This window comes from Peromyscus californicus, unplaced genomic scaffold (genome assembly GCF_007827085.1).
Source record: "Peromyscus californicus insignis strain IS unplaced genomic scaffold, ASM782708v3 Scaffold_12__1_contigs__length_115047231, whole genome shotgun sequence".
In the NCBI taxonomy this organism is placed as follows: domain Eukaryota; kingdom Metazoa; phylum Chordata; class Mammalia; order Rodentia; family Cricetidae; genus Peromyscus; species Peromyscus californicus.
This window is the reverse complement of record NW_026294413.1, coordinates 102,495,871-102,515,862: the sequence shown is the minus strand read 5'-3', so window position 1 is coordinate 102,515,862 and position 19,992 is coordinate 102,495,871. Positions and strand designations below refer to the sequence as shown.

At 41.3% G+C, this 19,992-nt stretch overlaps 1 protein-coding gene across 5 annotated transcripts in view; it reads left to right on the top strand.

Annotated features, from left to right (window-relative positions):
* Znf385d (zinc finger protein 385D) overlaps positions 1-19,992 on the top strand; it is a 957,149-nt gene that overhangs the window by 841,135 nt on the left and 96,022 nt on the right. For all 5 annotated transcript variants that reach the window (XM_052734022.1, XM_052734021.1, XM_052734024.1 and 2 more), the window contains one exon: positions 9,628-9,790. In XM_052734022.1, coding sequence (XP_052589982.1) covers positions 9,628-9,790 — 163 coding nt within the window. The remainder of the gene's footprint in view (positions 1-9,627; positions 9,791-19,992) is intronic.

Here is a 19,992-nt window from a genome sequence, read left to right as displayed (position 1 = left end):
AGCAGATGCCATGTCACTAGGCAGTAAATGTACTCCAGGCAAGAGCAAACCAGTCATAAGAGCTTGAAAAGGAGTTCTTCTTGTGGCATTTTCCTTTAGAGAATGAAAGGAAGGGCTGCTGCTCATTTTTCTCCAGTGAGAGTGATTTTCTTTTTTTTCTTGCTGGAGATAGATATTGTAACTAGGGTAGGTGTGGGTTACAGAACAAAGTCACAGACTAGTTAGAGAGCACATTATGTCATTCCAGAGTACAAACATCTATGACAACTAGACCCTGGGACATAATTAGATTCACCATCTCTAGTTTGTCTCCAGACTTTAGAGATGGAATGTGACATTCACATTATGAGGAAAGACTGGACAAGCATCCTGTGAACTGACTGAATAGTTAGACAATGTGATTTCTCTGATTTTTCTCCATTCTTCACAAACTTGGATCATTTACAATTTTATCTCTAGAGTTAATACTCACTAGAGACATCTGGTTACAGCCCAAAGCAGATGAGAAAATTTAGCCAGAGGGGATGTCCCTTCAAACCAGACTTGACCTTGAGTATCAGCTTCTAAATCCCACCATTATTTCCTGCCCCTAATCAGCTCTCCAACAATATTTCTTAAGGATGCAGCAATGTGAGCTCCACATGCACAAATGCTGTGGTTTTCTCCACAGCAGGAAACAGGAAAAGGTTCTATAATAAGCTTCTCTCACTTAAATAAGTACTCTATTGTACAATGTAGAAACATGAAACTAGTAACTGCTTCATGCGTTGAAATCGGGAGATTTGTAAGACACATGAACCCACCTCATCAGATTTTTCCAACTGTGTAGCAAAGCCCAACGAAGTATTTTTTTTTGTTGTTTATAAAAATTTCTCATATATCTGGGAAAATAAGGCATAGCCCTTCCTTTCTTATAGATTTATTTAGACGTTTCCTCCCTTGAGTAGTGGTAGTATATGACAATCACTCTTGTGATAGATACTCTCTTTATTTTCTGTTCCCATAGTTGTTACTGTGTGCTTCTGTATTGGACTGCACAAAAGAATGGAATCACATGAATTCATAAAACATACTTAAGTGAATCACCATGTTGTGGTTTTACTTTGGCACATACCACTAGTAAAAAAAAAAATGATTATTAGTAGAGCCTGCTACTTGAATTCTTAACTATACAGTTGGAAGATACAAATCATTAAACATTCTATATGGGAATGTCATTAAGGACTAAAAATATCAACCATGTTGCCTTTTCCCCTCTTGCATGTGAGAATTGATATGCATAGGTGTCAGGAAAACCTAGAATACTGCACTATTCTATATTTAAATTTCTTCTTCAATATTTTATTAAACAAATCAGCAGAGAAAATACTGCCCTGAGCTTTCAGAGTGATCTTTGTGTGTTTGCTACCCAACAACTCCGTCAAAAAGAGAAAGAACTGCATAATTAAAGAGTGTAGACAGGGTTAACTCTAAGTCACATCCCTGCAGGTAAAATGGAACTAGATACTTCTTTGCTATAATGAAGTTCCTAAGGTTGTGACACAGAGTTTATTTTTTGCTTACTAGTATTATTCATTATCATCACCATCATCATCATCATCATTATTATTCAGTATAGATATTATTTATTATCATAACTTGTCATGTTCCTCTAGCTACCACAACATGGGCCATAGAAGAGCAACAGAATATATGCAATGGGTAAAAGTAATGATGTCAGAGTTCACTCTGCAACAATAATTACCTTAGATGGGAAAGGTAACATCAGAAAATGAAAAGAAGAAATTCAGATGACATCAGCTAGAGGGTTAGAACAGAGGACTAGAATGGAAGTCTTCCAAGCTAACTCAATATTTTCAGTTCATCTCTCCTAGGTAGACGTTCCTAGTTACAGAGCTGTAGATAGGAATTGATGACACAGATATAACTAACATATATGTGTATACAGTCGTAAACATGGGCCCTTTGACTTGACTTCAGAATTTATTCTTTTTTTCAAAAAACAGTCTCACATATCCCATGCAGTCTTTGAGTTCCTGATCCTCCTGCCTCCACCTCCCAAGTGCTGGGATTTGGGGCAGGTATGCATACTTTGTTTGTTTATTCTTATTTTTGTTTTTTACAGTGCTGGAACTTGAACTTACAGCTTTGTACATACTCAATGAGCACTCTAGCACTGAACTATATGCTCAGTCATCTTTTTGCTTTTTAATTTTGAGATAGAATCGCATTAAGTTACCTAAGCTGGTCTTGAACTCACTTTATGCAGACAAAGACTTAAATTTGAAATTCTCCTGCCTTGGATTCCTGAGCAGCTGAGATTACAAGCCATGTGCTCCAGGGCCCAACTAGGAAGGAAATACATTTCTGATAATGGTTCGCTGGTGGTTCACATTGTTACCCACACTCGTCTGAGCCTGTGTCTAGTGTTTCCAAGTTCTTGGCCTCTTACCTGAAGAATTGAAAACCAGACTCACACAGATTTACAGAACAAGCAAGACAAATGTCATTTGAAGCAAAACGAGGGTGCAGGTGATAGAGTTAGACTCTATCTGCTTTGGTGGTGACCATGTAAGTGGATCCCCAAGGGCTCTGATTACTACTCAGATCTTCACTTCATTTTATGGGGTCCAAGAGGAGGAGGAGCCATTTACTAAGGAGCATGGCTTGGGTACTTTCCTATTTTGACTGGTAGATTACGTCATACATATATTGTTCCTACTGTGTCTGCCTCTTCTCAATTGTACATAGGCATAGTAAGTATATGAGATCCTCCCTAAAAAATTAAAAGTGGGTACAATTGTACCTCATTGAGCATGCTCACAAAACAAGTTCAATCTGAAGTTGCTAGGTACAGTGTTCAGAGACTGGCCTGTGCATATAGTCCATGAAGGTGAAGGAACTAGGCTGTGTCCCTAACCCCAAAACAAATGGGAGTTCTCAGAGTACTAAGCTGTCTCCTGTGCTTGCCAACTCCATACATGGCATGTTTTTACAGATAGAATTGTTTAATATTCAATGGATTTTGCATTGATGATCAGAAATTCACACTTTGGGGATGCAGGCCTTGGAAGATTTGATAATTTAGGTCTGTGGAATAAAATCACCATGGATAGATTAGAAGTAGAAAATACACACAAACTTATTATGTTCACAGGTAGTAACACAATAAGACTCTAGGTTTTCAGTAGTTGTAATTTGGATAGCCTCCTAAGCTATGGAAATGAACAGGAGTTCGGGTTTGGGGAGGTGGTGGGGATTAATTATGAGACAGTAAGAAGATGAAATACAGGGAAAACAGAGAACCATCTTATTTCTCAGGTAGTTTATCAGCATAAATGCTCAGAATAGATCATAGGTCAAAACCTTCCTAGATGAGGCCCGAGTCAATAACCTTCAGTCTCCTTTCTTTGTAAGGGGGAGGGGGAGGGTCAGAAAGGGGAAATGGTTGTGTGACTAGCACATCACTGTAAGAAATGCTGTAGTCAAATACCAAGAACTAAGAGCAAACTTGTCCCTGTGCTGTGGGCAGAAGGAGGGGGAAAAGCCAAAGCACCATTCCTGGGGTGTTGGTTTCTGCACCCACAGCAGGTACTTTTGCAAGAATGAATTCCTGGAGAAAATTCTAAAGATGAGCAGGTCAAAAATGTTAGTGTGAATCAGAATTACTCAAAAGACTTATGCTACAGTCAAACCCTAATCTCTGTTAACAAGATCTTACTCTGGCATTCCTTCTGCTCTCTGATCCCTATGTTCTCTGTTGCTGTTGAATATACTCAAATTTTATTTATTTTTAGTATGTATGTGTGTCTGTGTGTGATTTATATGTGTACACCACACACCACATGTGTGCAAGCACCTAAAAAGGCAAAAGAGGATGCCAGAATGTCAGATCTCCTGGAACTGGGGTTACCAGCAATTGTGAGCATCCTGGTGTGATTACTAGAAACCCAACCTAGGTCTTCTGCAAGAGCAGCAAGTGTTCTTAACTGCTCAGCCACTTCTCCATCCCCAACTGTTTAATAAATGCATATACAAAGGAGAGAGCTGTGAAGACCAGAGGAGTTCAGTAAGAGTAACAGTAGGCACTCTGAAGGGTAGGAGGCCATTGCAAAGGAAACCAGTCTCCCAGCTGGGAGTAGACAGAAGCACAATATGGTGATCACATGTTTCCTGAACTCACTGCTCTTCTGAAGAGTGTTTTCTTGTTCAGGTAATAAACAGTTGCTTTGGAGAATACAATAGTATGTCTTTGTTCTTTTCCAGAAAGCCTCCAGTAGGCAGTAATCTTATGATCTTCTGGGCAGTTCAGAAGGACTTGTTCCCACCCAGAGCCAGAGGTGGACTCAGATCCCATTCTTTGGAGCAGTCACCAAACCTGCTGTTTTAGTTCCTTATTTTACAAGGTGCTGATTATGGAAGAGGTGTCCATCCTTAGTGACCTAGCTTTCTGATATCTATCTGTATAATAGCCTTCTCCTCTTATAGTGTCTGATTCTAGATGCCTACAATGGACATCGAGAATGTGCACTTTACCAATTCCTTTCTAGGACTAAGGACTATGCAAGTTCATGATATCACAAACTAACCAAGACCATATGAGCCCCTAAACGTTGATTGTTTATGGTAACCAGGTATATATGCTTACATAAAAAATTCTTAGTTTTGAGAAGTACACCAAAAAAAGTTAAACAAAACATAAATTTATAAGGGACTGGTTGTAGAAGTATAAAATAGCATGCCATTAACAAGTCTCTCAAAATGCTAGAGATTTAGACAATGATTCTTTTTTTTTTTGCATTTTTTTCTTTATTAAGAAATTTTCTACTCACTCCACATACCATCTACAGATCCCCCTTCCTCCCTCCTGCACCCCCTCAGCCCTCTTTCCTGAACCTCCCCACATCCCCACATCCCCCAAATCGAGGCCTCCCATGGGGAGTCAGCAGAGCCCAGCACACTGAGCCTAGGCAGGTCCAAGCTCTTTCCCACTGCACAAAGGCTGTGCAAGGCGTCACACTGCAGGCACTGGATTCCCAGAAGCCTGCCCATAGACCAGGGACAGATCCCGATCCCCCTGCCTGGGTGCCCCCCAAACAGTTTGAGCCAAACAACTGTCTTCCATATCCAGAGGGCCTAGTCCAGTCCCATGGGGCCTCCACAGCCACCAGTCTACAGTTCATAGGCTTCCACTAGTGTGGCTGGTCATCTCTGCATGTCCTCCCATCATGATCTCGACATCCCTCGCCTGCAGAATCCCTCCTCTCTCTCATCAATTGGAATTCCAGAGCTCAGTCTGGTACCTGGCCGTGGATCTCTGTATCTGTCTCCATCAGTCACTGGACAAAGACTCTATGATGACAGCTAGGTTATTTGCTAGACCGGTCACCAGAATTGACCAGTCCAGGCACCCTCTAGACCACTGCCAGCAGATCAAGGTGGGGTCATCCTTGTGGATTCCTGAGAGCCTCCCCAGAATCCTGCCTCTTCCTATTCCCATGATGTCCTCAACTATCATGGTATCTTCCTCCCTGCCCTCCCACACTGTTCCTGATCCAGGATGACCATCCCATTTTCTATGTTCTCATCCCCCACTCCTTGCCCTCTACCACCCCCCCAAAACCAAGTCTGCTCATGTAGATCTCATCCACTTCTTCTCAGGGTCATCCATGCTTCCCTCCTAGGGTCTTTCCCTGTTAGTTAGCCTCTCTGGAGTTGTGGGTTGCAGTCTGGCCATCCCTTCCCTCACATCTAGTATCCACTTATGAGTGAGTACATTCTATGTTTGTCTTTCTGAGTCTGGGTTACCTCACTCAAGATGATATTTTTTAGTTCCATCCATTTGCCTGCAAATTTCATGATATCATTGTTTTTTTTTTTTTATTGCTGAGTAGTACTTAATTGTGTATATGTACCACATTTTCTTTATCCATTCTTCAGTTGAGGGGCATCTAGGTTGTTTCCAGGTTCTGGCTATTACGAATAATGCTGATATGTACATAGTTGAGCTTGTGTCCTTGTGGCAAGATTGAGCATTCCTTGGGTATATGCCAAAGAGTGGTATAACTGGGTCTTGAGGGAGACTTATTCCCAATTTTCTGAGAAACCGCCATACTGATTTCTAGAGTGGCTGTACAAGTTTGCATTCCCACCAACAGTGGAGGAGTGTTCCCCTTGTTTCACATCCTCTCCAACATAAGCTTAGACAATGATTCTTATTTACTTCAGTAAACTGCTGGTCTATGTTTTAATAGACAAGTCCCCTCTTTAAGTGTTAGTCTCTTAAAAGTTAATTGTACCCACTTTGGAAGCTGAGGTCTGCACAGGCTGAAAGACAGCTTGAGATATCCATGATAAAATTGGAAGATGAGGAAATCTCTGACAGCACTGAGAAGCAGGTTGTGGAAGGAACATTTAGAATGGCATCATCCTGTTATGCAGGACATGCCTCTGGAGTGACATATGTTAAGCTCTATGATGCCATATGCTAGCTCAAGATTCATATCCATGCAGTGATTTCTGTGACATCATGATCTCACATTTCACTTCTTTTAAAATCAGCTGTTGCAGCATGATTCTGCTATATTGGCTTCTGTGTACATGATTCTGCTTTTAGTTATGAAGTACAGAATCCTGAAATCATCTCAATTATAAGCATACTTGCTTACTTGATGATGACATCATTTATGTTTAAAAATGGACATTTGCTTGTCTCTTCAGGATTCTCATGTTTCTGGGAATGATTTAATTCAGAAACTGACTGATTACTACCCAAAATAGCCTCACAGGGGACAGAGTATGCTGGTGCATAGCAAGACTGCCTTGCATCTCTCTGCCCCAAAGAGAAGCAGATGAGGCTCAAAACAAGTCTTTGCCAAGAGATGCACTTCAAAATCCTTCAGAAGCACTGTTACTCAGGCTCCAGCTTTGTCTTCAGTGACATAGAGTTGTGGCTGAATCACCTCTGCAGTCAGTCACATGGTCTAAGCATATGGCAAGTTGGTTAGATTTCTGTCTTCACACAAACTTTAACACCCATGAATCAAGTCAGACAAAGCAATTAGGGTCAGAGGTATAGACTAGAACCTCTATACCAGAATGCCCAAGAATAGTTCCCAAACTCCAAGAAAAGTCAATTGAATAAAATCCAAAGTATCTAGGATGGTTATGAATCTATATTAGCTTTCAAATCTGTATTGCCACCTCCACTGTCAGCATACACTTGCTGACACCCAACCACAATCAGTTAGTCTCCTCTGCTGGCCTCCACTACTGTCATCCATTTCTCTCAAATTCTACACATCCCAGACTCCCCACAGCACTTTACACCTTTCTACCAGTTGACTCTTTTTCTTTTTCCAACTTAGATGAGCCTTAATTGCCTAGTCAGAAAAATCTAGGCAATCTGCAACCAAAGTGATTGATATGGTCCTTCAAGGCTATTACTTGGTGAACATGAGTGTGCGTATGCATTTCAATTGTTATGTTTTCAATCTCAACATAGATGTGCCAGTCAAGAACCTACCAACACCTGTGCATCCTCCTCCTCTCTCATTCCTGAGCCTGCCTGAGCCACTAGAGAACCCCAGGCTTCTGCACCTGTGAACAAAAAGGCTTTTCTTTCTTTGTGGACTATGCTCACTGTGCTACAGGAATTCTTTTGTAGTAAGGGTCTTAATTTCAAAAGTAAAGTCATCCACTTAGAGTATGCTATATTACAGAAAATCTCCTCTAATTCACTGATAATGTGTATTTTTCTACGACCTTTTAACGTATGTATTTTGAAGCTGAGCATGATGGTTGTAACCCACCTGTAACTTCACCACTGAAAAGACTGAAGTAAGAACAACCCAAGTAGGAGGCCAAGGCCAGCCTGGCCTACAGAGTGAGTTTGTCTCAACATTGTAAACTTAAGTGTATTTGAAGACGTAAGTGGAGATGGTAGACTTGTTGATTAAAATTCCATCTTTAAATATGTGTTATGAAAACATTCCTGTCAGTCACCATGGGGAAGTACTTTAAGGGATGTTATGTAGCGGTGACCTGAAGAACATAGCCGGTTCCTGTGTGAATTTGACCCATCATAGTCTGTGCTTCGCTTGCAGTGCCACACGGTGAATTGAAAAGTGGAATCAGGCAAGAACAACAAAACAAAGTATTCTGTCAGAGTGGCTTTCCCCTAGGGCGAGGGCAATGCAATCCGCCAGTGACTTCTCAGTTAATTGCAGCATGTTTGAACTTCCTGTTGGGTTCACACTATGTCTTCTGGTGTTCTGTGTTGTTGGAAACGTGTACCTGGTGCATGAGTGTGCTCTCTGTTCAAACTGTTTCTAATATATTATTTCCTTATCCAGTGTTCTTTCAATAAAGGTACCTAGGCCTTTGAGAACATCTTATTAGAATGATGCAAATGAAGGTGTGAAATATTTTATTTATTAAAATATATTATAATGAATGGCCCTGCCAGCTCTAGTTGATATAATGAAATCATTGCCGTACTAATAAAATGGAACATTTTGCTTGACTATGCAATGAAAAGTAATGGGTAACCCAACAGAAATAGTCCATCAATGAGATTTTGTTATTTTTTTAAAAGTAATCCTAAAAAGGTTTGCCCTGTGAAACACTGGAACCTAATAATCTTCTTGTTTGCTCATATACCATTCCAGCAAAGGCTTTTATCTTCTCACTGAACATTAATAAATAAATATTTCATAACAGATGACTTTCTGTTTCATTAATATCTCTTGAAACTGCTTAAAAACAATTTTAAAAAAATATGCCAGCGGAAGTGCTACAGGTCTATAAATCCCAGCACTGGGGAGGCAGAAGCAGGAATGTCTCAAGTTCCAGACTAGCCTAAGCTATGTAGACAGTGTCTCAACAATGGCTCTCTCCCAGTAATAAGTAGCAACAGCCTTAGGAAATAGAGACTGCCTTTAAAATAGAATTTCAGAAGCCACAGATGAAAGAACTGCATTGATCATATTAGGTATTTAAGAGCCACAGAGCCTCCTGATCATGAATATCATGCTGGAGAGAAACATCACCTTGAATTCCCTGAGGAGGCCCTGGTAGGAAGCAAAAGGACAGAAGGAATCAGGAAATCTTCTTGCTTCTCCATGCCCCATTTGGACTTCAGCCCTGTGTTTGCTCGTGAGTTTCTAAGTTCAGCCTCCTGAGTGCACACATCCTCGGTTATGAGAATCCTTCTTGTAGATCCATTGAGTGTTCATCAGTCACACTGTAGGAAGAGAAAACATGTTGTATGAACAGAGGAGGTGAGAATCACTCTGCTAGAGCCTTTGTTAGTTCTTCTTTGGAGCCCAGCATCTCTGCTGGCAGAACAAAGGCAAGCCAGTATAAATTCTTACACCCCCACACTCTAAAAAGAAGATGTTGATGTGTTCATATTCAGCTTCTTAAGGGAAGCAACTGGTCTTTCTTCCTTTTGCCTCTTAGAATTCAATTCCCCTTGCTTTCTAAGCATCATTCTAAAGGCAGCCCTGGCCGGCATTAGCTTGAATGGTACCTGTTATTGAAAGAGAGTCTGTATTTGCAGTAATACAGAGAATGCCAGTTTAGAAATGAGCCTGATTGCATGGTTCATTGTGTTCTCCTTTGTAGAGCCAGGCTGCGGCCCACTACAAAGGCACGAAACATGCCAAGAAGCTCAAAGCACTGGAAGCCATGAAAAATAAGCAGAAATCTGTCACTGCCAAGGACAGCGCAAAGACTACCTTCACCTCCATCACTACCAATACCATGACCACCAGCTCTGACAAAACAGGTTAAGCAATGATCTTTGTTGTTGTCCTTCTCATTGTTTGGGGGTTCCCTTCTTTGTCTAACCCCATGTCTGTTTAAATATGTGCCCACTACATTGACTCTCACTGAAATCCATCTATCTGTGTAATGGTAATTGTTCCTTTTCATTTACACAACCCTTAAGATGATCGCTAGTTTTGCAATGGATTTTGTATACTGTAGTAGTAATCTGACTTTTTAAGAGAGACCCAGTTGTTACAAATTCCCTGGAAGCCACATTCCCTGCTTTTTGAATCTTGTGTTATGTCCTCAACAACTTCTGCACAATACCTACAGTATAACTGCATGAGTGATTAATCTAGCCTTGAGTACACAGCTAAACCTACTGAGTGAGTGGAGAAGATCTGCATTACCCTAGGCTTTATTTGAACAAATTCCAAGTACTGCATTGTTTTAAATGCAGCTATGTGATTGGGCTCATGATGGCTGGGTAACCTTCCTTCTGCATGTGCAGGTAAGTGTTATTGATGCCAATTATTCCTTTTAAGGGTCTTTACAGGAAAATACTGGCCTTCTGAATGGCCCCTGAGTTAGTGTGCAAGTGACTAGTTTATTCCCAGCTAAGAAGCTAGTGTATTTCCCTAAGCCGACATTTGAAATATGAGAGCACTGAGTTTACTGATCAGGTAGTCCTGAGTGATTTTGGGACAGAGTGGTAATAAACTGCTTTCTAGAATATAAAATTTAGAAAACAGGTGCTAGGGAGATCAGTTCCTTTCCAGAGTGTACAGATGGCCTGGGTAAGGATGGGAAAATGCTTATAACCTCACTTATAGGGATGCCTTAGTCAGAAGGGAACCTTTTGAGTATAGAGATAAGAATATAGAATGCTTAACAGAACAGATTAAAGTGACTGTACATTCAATCCGCAGGGCACATACACAGTACTCCAGTGATCTGCAATTATGGATACTTCTGTACAAATCTAAAAAGGAATGTACATTTTCGTACCACACTGAGTGTTCCATACCAAGCTGCTGTTGATAGTTGTTCCACATCCTTCCCTAAAAGTCTGTGTGCATCCCATGGCTGAGGTTGCAAGCACCCTTCACCTCTGTGCTGGCACCTGGTCTCTTATGCTGTAGATTTTAAATGATCATTTTAGTGACTCTCTGATAGGTTCCATTTGTTGCCACCAGCTTCTAAAAGATGAACTGGCCATTGCTGTTGGAGCTTATCATATATACTCCTTTGGTGTATAGCAAAGGAGTAAGGTCCTTTTAGTATAAATGCAGAAAGTCATGGTACAAACATTTGCCTTTTCTCTCAAGATTAAAGCCTTATGGCTTGATTTTGATGGCTGTAGAGGAAGGTGCCATGATAAGAAAGCTGACGAACATGGTTTCTGTTGTCAAATAGCAGCATAAAGATGGATATCTCCAAAGCACTCTGGTCACAGAGAAGGTGCTAATAGTTTTCTAATGCAGAGAAGATAGTGGCTGGAGAAGAAAGAGGTGAGTGTGATATAAAAGATTAGAGTACTATTTTAATTACCCCAATTTTCATGTGCTAGCATTGAAAAACATCCAAAATAGTTTTTTGAATGAGTTGCCTTTAAAAAATTTGTTTTATGTTTTAATTCTGGTGTGTGTGTGTGTGTGTGTGTGTGTGTGTGGGTGTGTGTGTTGTGTGGGTGTGTGCATATGTACAAGTGCCCAAGGAATCAAAAGAAATGTCTTAATTCTATTGCTAAGAAGAAACACCATGACCATGGCAACTCCTATAAAGGAAAGCATTTAATTGGTGCTTGCTTATGGTTTCAGAGGTTTAGTCCATTGTCATCATGATGGAGAGCATGGCAGCATACTATCGAGGACTATGGAGGTCCAGCTCCTTGATAGTCCCCTCCCAGGGTCCTGGAAGAATCTACAATCAGCTGAAAATTAATCTTTGAAGAAAAAAAATGAATCTACGTACACGAAACTCCTTACTCTACACACTTTATTATTCTGTGTTGGTTCTTTCTCTACAAGCTTATTTATACTCTGCCCTCATTTTTAGCTCCTTTCTTGCCCAATTTCTCTTTACATTTATCTGCTGTCTCCTCTGGGTTCTATCTTAATTCCTTCATCTAGTTCTGCCCCCTCTGGGTTCTCATCCATCTAGTTCTTTCCCATATCAGCTCCTCTCCCATCTCCTTCTCTCTCCTCTTATTCTTCCCCATCTGGGTCTTCCTCATCTTCCATCTTGTTCCTCTAGTACTCTCTTCTAGCCCTTCAATCTAGTTCTTCCCCATCTCAGTTCATTCCTCTCAAGTTCTTACCCATCTAGTTCTTCCATTCTCTTTTCTCTTCTCAGTCCCGTGCCCTGGAAGTCCCAGTATAAGAAGGGAGGGTCCAAGCTAAACTGTGTAAAGCTATTACTTAACATCCACCTGACCTAGGCGGTGTCTCTTTGTGGAATTTACCTTAAGCCAGGTGACTAGCATGTGAACTGTTATCACTGTTAGTCCTTGAAAGGGGCTAAGGGAGATATCTGATTCTAGAGAAAGCCTTTCCTGAGGCTGTTCTCCAAATACCTGGAATGTGTATGTCCAGAGAGTGATCAGTCTACACTGTTAGACCTACTTAGGGAAAAGTCAATTGGGAAAACTATGAAGGCACACATGATTTTCATAACAGAAATCAGCGGATACGTAACAAGCCAAATAACACCCAAAGCTCCTTGGAATTTGGCTCTGGAGGAAATCCTTGATCCCTCCAGATAGTGACTTTGCCATAACCAGCTGAGTTCTTATGATATATTCCTGCAGCCCGCAGCAGCACACACAGGCAGACATGCTGCTGGAGAAGTAGTATAGAATTGTGCATCTGAATCTGCAGCCACCAGGAAGAGAAAGACTCTGGGCTTAGAGTATGCTTTTTGAAACCTCAAAGCCCACCCCCAGTGACACACTTGCTTCAAGGAGGCCACACCATCTAAATCTTTCAGATAGTGTCAAAATTAGGTTCAGAAATAGTTTTCTAGAACAGTTACATACTTATCAGAAGAAAAGGGAGATGGGATTCTACAGCCAAAATTTGTGTGTTAAGAATAAGAAGTCAGAGCTCTGCTGTTTCCTGCACGATGATGTTCGTGTTTTGTCATATTATCTATGTATAAAGATGAAGTATATTAAAACACGTTTTTTATTTTGCCAAATCATCTCAATAAAAATACATATTAAAATTATGAAAGAATGAACAAACTAATCAAAATCAGAAACAAAAACCTAGTTGTTTTAAAAATGCTGAGAATCCAGGAGAGCGGGGACAGAAGTACAGGAAACAGAAGTGTGGGAGAGCAGGGCAGCAGCAGGGAGGGGGCAGGTGTGGGAGAGCAGGGCAGCAGCAGGGAGAGGGCAGGTGTGGGAGAGCAGGGCAGCAGCAGGGGGGCAGGTATGGGAGAGCAGGGCAGCAGCAGGGAGGGGGCAGGTGTGGGAGAGCAGTGAAGTGGCATAGAGAGGGGAGATGGTGTGGGCCAGAATCTGAAGCAGATGTAAAGATTTTCTCTACTCTATAGAATGTGAGGCTGAGAAGGATTGGCAAGGTGGCTCAGCAAGGGACCAGGGTTTGATCCCGGAACCCACAGGATGGAAGAAGAGAACCACCACCAGCACCAGTTGTCCTCTGACCTCGAAACATGTACTGGGGCATGAATGCCTGCACACATGCATCCACAGACACACACACACACACACACACACACACACACACACACACACACACACACGAATACATGTAAATAATTGTAATAGAAGTTTAAAAGAAGATAGTGAAAGAAGTTTGTCAGACATTTTCTCTTAAATTCTCAGATCATATGGTGATGACAAATATAAATAAGAATCATGCTTTGGTCCTAGTGTGATATGTTCATGTGTGTGGATTTGAATAAAAATAGCCTCTGTATGCTGGCTTATATATTTGAATGCTTAGGGGTGGCATTATTTGAAAGTATTAGGGGGTCTGACTTTGTTGGAGGAGGTATGGTCTTCTTGGAGGAAGTGCATCACAGGGTTGGGCTTTGAGGCTTCAAGGGCCCAAACCAGGCTGGTGGCTTTCTTCCTGCTGCCTGAAGATCCCGATGTAGAATGATCAGCTACTTGTCCAGCACCGTGTCTGCATACATGCTGCTGTGCTCCTCGCCATGATGACACTGGACTAATCCTCTGAAACTGTAAGCAAGCCCCAATTAAATATTTTCCTTCATAAGAGTTGTTGTGGTTATGGTGTCTCTTCAAAGCAATAGAACACTGACTAATACAATATATATTCATATATACACACACGTATGTCCCCATGTTTATATATATGCAAAAATATTAAAGGAAAAATAACTCATGAACTTGAAAGAGAGCAAGATGGAGAGCTTTTAAGAGAAGGAAGGGAGAATTGATAAAATTGTACCATCTTTTCAAAACAACAACAGTAAACAAAAAAGAGGGCCATTGAGATAACTCTGCAGGTAAAAGCCTTTGCTGCTCAAGCCTGATGACCCCCAACTCAATACCTAGAGCTACCGCAGTAGAAGAGAACTCACTCCATGGTTGTCTTCTGGCCTTCACAGATGCTCCAAGCAGCCCCGCACTTAAATTCATACACACGGTAATGCCATATAAAATATAAATTTAAAAATTGTAAAGTTGACATAAAAAAGTAATACTATATCCCAATTAACTTGACAAACGTGACTATGCTGTGGTGTGCTTTGGTGGAATGAATTATAGATGGCCCGATTATGCTCTCTGTCTCATTGTTCCTTGATCGTCACTGTTTTGAGGACTCTCACTCACTCTCCGGTTAAGCAGTTTCGTGGGCCTGGGTGGCACTGACGTCAGAACCTCCCTGTGGCCTGGGTTGCACTGACGTCAGAACCTCCATGTGGCCTGGGTTGCACTGACATCAGAACCTCCATGTGGCCTGGGTTGCACTGACGTCAGAACCTCCCTGTGGCCTGGGTTGCACTGACGTCAGAACCTCCATGGGCCTGGGTGGCACTGACGTCAGAACCTCCATGGGCCTGGGTGGCACTGACGTCAGAATCTCCACGTCCCCGTAGCTTTGGCAGCCACTCACTACTTTTCTCTCAGGTACCGCAGCTGCGTTGTCTCTTTTCTCAAGGACTTAGCAACAGGGCTGGCCTGCTGAAGCCGCCACTCGCTGAGCCTTGCTCACTCCGCATCAGTGGGAAAGAGGGTCAGCAATCCTCAGCTGACGAAGAGGAAATTCCAGTGGGAGTAACGTAACGTGTTCCTTGCCACTTTTACCTGACTGCCTTGAGTCAGGATGGGCTCCTTCCTCTTCTGAGTTCAGACACTGGTGAGCAATAATCTTCCATCCCACCCTGACTTCAGCCTTCTCCAGGCCAAAGCCACACCTAGTCCTGCCTTCCCAGACCTGTTGGGCACTTACTCAGAAAGTTTGCTAGCACCAATATTTAGCAGATTCCAAATATAATTTTAAAAATGGTTCTCATTTGGGGATGGCGGCACCTGCCTGTAATCCTAGCGATTGGTAGGTAGACGCAAAGGGATCAGGAGTTCCAGGCTAGCCTCAACTACATAGTCAGTGTGAAGACAGCCTAGGCTACAAAAGCCCTTGTCTAAAAATAAAAAAAAAAAGAATAAATAAATTAATGAATAAGTAAATAAATAAGAAGAAAAACTCAGCATTTAGACACAGTAAGTTCTAAAATTTCATACTTCCAGATGGTTCTGTTAAGTAACAGTGGTTCTTAACTGGTCATCAAATTTCAGACTTCCAAGTTTTATAAAAGGTCATTAGGTAGAACCCCTAGGGAAGTGTTTTTGTGTTTTGTTTTGTCTTGCTTTTTGAGACCTCCTCCTAAGCACAGGTAGAAAATACTTGATGTTTGCAATGGCCCTTCAGTGACTATTAATCAGGAGTTAATTGGCCTACTGAGTATATGGGTTACTCACATCCTATGATTGGCAAGGCCTAGGAACACTTTTTCTAATTTACATAATTCTCTTTATCAGCTCTTAGTGACAAATGTGTTCATCAGACAAAGGTACTAAATCGCAAATGTGCACTCTTCGGTTTCATGATTTAGACATGTTGTACTGAGTTGTGTGTTCCTTTTCCTTCTTTCCTTCTTTCCTTCTTTCCTTCCTTCCTTCCTTCCTTCCTTCCTTCCTTCCTTCCTTCCTTCCTTCCTTCCATCTTTCTTTTCTTTTAAATTTAAAACTGCAGTATGGGGATGTTGTACTCCCTAACACAAAGGTACCAAGCTCTAGATTAATCACTGGTTCTACATGTTTACTGGGCTTCAGAAAACACACTCAGGGACTAAAAAGGACAAAACTTCTCTCCTCACAAACAAAAAATCTCATGTAAACTGGCAGATAGTGACTGGGAAGTAAACCTCTTGGGAAAATCTGCCCATGCTCAGGCCCCAAGCCTGGGCTCTGTCCTTCACGTGGCTACCTGATCAGTGTGTTCTTTCAGGCTGAGTGCCAAACAAAGTGAGGGACCAGTATCACTTTCTGTAGGATTGTGGTAGGAGCTAGACAGTGAAAATATTGAGCTGGTGACAAAGATGGGAAAGGAGTCATTTTTATTTTAAAGCCAACCACAATGTCATTTGGAAAAAGGACAAGGGATTTTCGGAGCATGACAAATGTCAGTCACATCTATTTCTGTTCTCAGGAGGAAGGTGGCAAGAGTTTGTTTTCATGGAGCTAGGCTTGAAATGTCTCAAATGCTGAAAAGAATGATAATACACAACCTGAACTTAACTTCAGAAAGCAATGTGTCTCTTATGCAAGCAGCATGTGTTTGCTTGTATGATGAGTGTTATGTAGAAGTTCAAAAGCCTTATGGTCTAAGGGTGATTCTCTCTCATATCTTTGTTGCTGAAGCTTGAATTATTGCACTGTATCTCCAGAAGCAACATTTAGAGGCACATTTTTGTGTGTTTTGAATCAGCTCTGTGGACATATAAGGTGATTCAGGGATATGTTTTTACTGCTTCATAGAGGTCTGATAGAGCGGGTACCAGGCTCCTGCAGCAAATGGAGACCTTGATGGCTCCCAGATTCATCTTTTCAGATACTTCTCAAGCAAAGCTTCCACTCCCAAAGGACATTCACTCCTAACATAAAGGATCCCACTACAAGCATCTTCACACAGGAACAGAAGCACCATTGGCAGGTCCTTTATGCATCAAGTGCTTTCTCCTGCCCAGCACCTGCTCAAGATTGGGTAAGAAAGGGATTTTTATCAAGTGTATTAGAAGTGCCAATAGACTGTGCTAATAGCAGATCAGAAAAGAGATTGAAAAAAATTTAAGAAAGAAAATGCAGTAAAAAAAAAAGAAAAGCTAACACTTGAGTAGTATGATTCTAAGATCATTGAATAAGAATCAGTGGTTACAAATTGCACTTTGAGGGTGGAATGAAAATAAGAGAAATGTATTCTGCTTTTTCATGCTTGAGGATAATGGCATTTTTGCAGGTTAGATAAGGTGGATAGACATTTGAGGCCTAGGCACATTACATAAAACCACTCCTGAGTCTCAGAAGAACTGCACAATGGATTCTTCATCTTGACAAGAATTAGTCATCTTCCTTACCGCCAAGAGTAGTGAACCCATTAGGATCTGGACCTCTGAGGTTCTGCTATCAGCCTCATTGAGGTGTTGCTGTATGGTGTTGTTGGTTGGTTTTACTCTATGACTCTTTGAGGCTCTTTGGGTGCCCACCACTCCACTCCCAAATAAATACACAGAGGCGTATTCTTACTTATGAATTCCCGGCCTTAGCTTGGCTTGTTTCTAGCCAGCCTTTCTTAAGTTATTCCATCTATCTTTTGCCTCTGGCCTTTTACCTTTCTCTATTTCTGCATCCCTTTCTTTGCTTCTTACTCCATGGCTTGCTGTATAGGTGGGTGGCTGGCCCCTTGGGTCCTCCTTCTTCCTCCTTTTCTCATTCCTCAATCTCTGGCTCCTCAATCTCCAATTTATTCTCTCTACCTGCCAGCCCTGCCTATCCTTTCTCCTGCCTCCCTATTGGCCATTCAGCTTTTTATTAGACCAATCAGATATTTTAGACAGCCAAAGTAACACAGCTTCATAGAGTTAAACAAATGCAGCACAAAAGAATGTAACACATCTTTGCATCATTAAAATAAATGTGCCATAGCATAAATAAATGAGACACATCTTAAAATAATATTCCACAATAGTATGGTATATAAGACAGGAGAGGAGATGATACTGAATTGATATGCCAGTGTGTAATTTTATATAGAAGTCTATAGTCATCTGTGTACTTGACCTTTGCATATACCTGTATGTGCATGTGAAGAGTAGAACACTTTCTGTCTGCCTTGGATGGGCTTGATGATTTTGTTTTAGAATAAACAGATGGTATCCACAGATTAGTAAGAGAAAAGGCACATTAGAGTGCCATGTGGTTAGAGGTATACCTGAGAGAAAAGGGAATTCCCAAGCCCTAGTGATATCTGACAGCTCTATACCCTGTTACCACAGGGCAGGAGAGAAGGAGGGTAGACAGCTTAGGCAGTGGTAAAGTACTTAGAGGAATGTTGACTTGGCTGTAGAAGTATCACTGATAACCTGTGACAGAGTCTTCTGGTTATGGCACCGACTTTAGCTCCTGTGATAGGACATTCTTCCCTGGCCGATGGGTGTCTAGAGGAGGGAATCAAGGCTGGTGCATCTCCCTTTATGGATTCTGCTCTTCAGAAGATGAGGAAGAGCTGGTGGACGAAGCACTTCCTTCTTTTTCCTCCAGCTCTTTGTCCACAAAGTACTTCCCTGAAAGCTCAGCTGATCAGTGGTGTGTTTCAGGGCAGTGTTACCTGAAGTCCTTCAGAGCAAATGCATGATTGTGTCCATATGTGCAATGTGTGTGTGTGTGTGTGTGTGTGTGTGTGTGTGTGTGTGTGTGTGTGTATGGTATGTATGTGTGTGAATATAAAACTCTCTTCACCAGAAGTATAAAATCTATAATATAAATGGTAAGCTAAGTGCACTACCCATATCCATGAGATATAGATATCAGAATTAAATTTTAAAATTAAATCAAAAGTCCTAGTGGCTTTATCTACAGATACAATACATCTGACAAGACCTGTGTCTGTGCATATTCACAGAAGAGGTCCCACTCCCATTCTTTATGCCATTTATAGATAAGGATTGAGTACATATAATCTTATATGATGAAATATTTAAGATGGAAAATAGAAATCAAAGATATAACAAAGGAGTTGGACAATGATGAAAAGCTACAGAATGGCACACGTGCAGCCATGAGATCATGAAGAACAGTGATGAACACCAAATGTGGAAAGCATTTGAATAGCATAACTCCTGTAGTTAGGGCATACTGGCTTCTGTGGAGTTCTTAGTAAAAATAAAACTCAAAGACAGGTGGTTCATTTTAAACCTTCACTTGACTTTGTCCCCTAGGGTTCCAAACTCCTGAACATGGTGTCCTTCTTTACCGTCCGTTCTTCACCTTTCTCTATCTCCAGCCCAACACTGTCACTTGAAGATTAGAAGGCAGAGCTGTAGAATAACTGCCCCCCCCCCCCCGCATCTCACTCAGCGTCAAATGCTGTGTAGAAAGGGGTATGTGCTGTTTGTTTGTGTACACGTGCATGGGTACACAGCGACATGCACAGATCCCTTTCCACTCCTCGCTGATTCTTCTGTAAGGCTTCTATACAAACGCAGTCCCAGCATGCACTGATGTTATATGGATTCTTCTTTGTCCACTCTGTGAGATTTCAACTCCTTGTGAAGCATCCACCTTAATCTCATCATATATCTTGATCCTAGTGTTTAAGGGTTGGTAAGTGAAGACACCCAGAAATAGAACTGTACTATATTTGAGAAAGATTACTTCAAGAATCCTATTAGCAGTAAAAACAGCAAACCCCAAATATATAGTTAACCATTTGAATGTGTGTAGTCAGTAAATTTTACTAGCTCAGTTCTAACATTTGACTGCTTTGCAGTACAAATCTAAGTTATTAACCAGTATAGCTCAGGATTTAAATGTCTGAGCACTGGGCTGAGCATTTCCCAGAGCTTAAAATTAAGTTGCTATTTTAATTATCATAATTGCATTCAGATTCATCCTTCAATTACTGTGCTACTTTGGTTTCTAATGAGACTTAAGAATGTTTTAAAAATCTC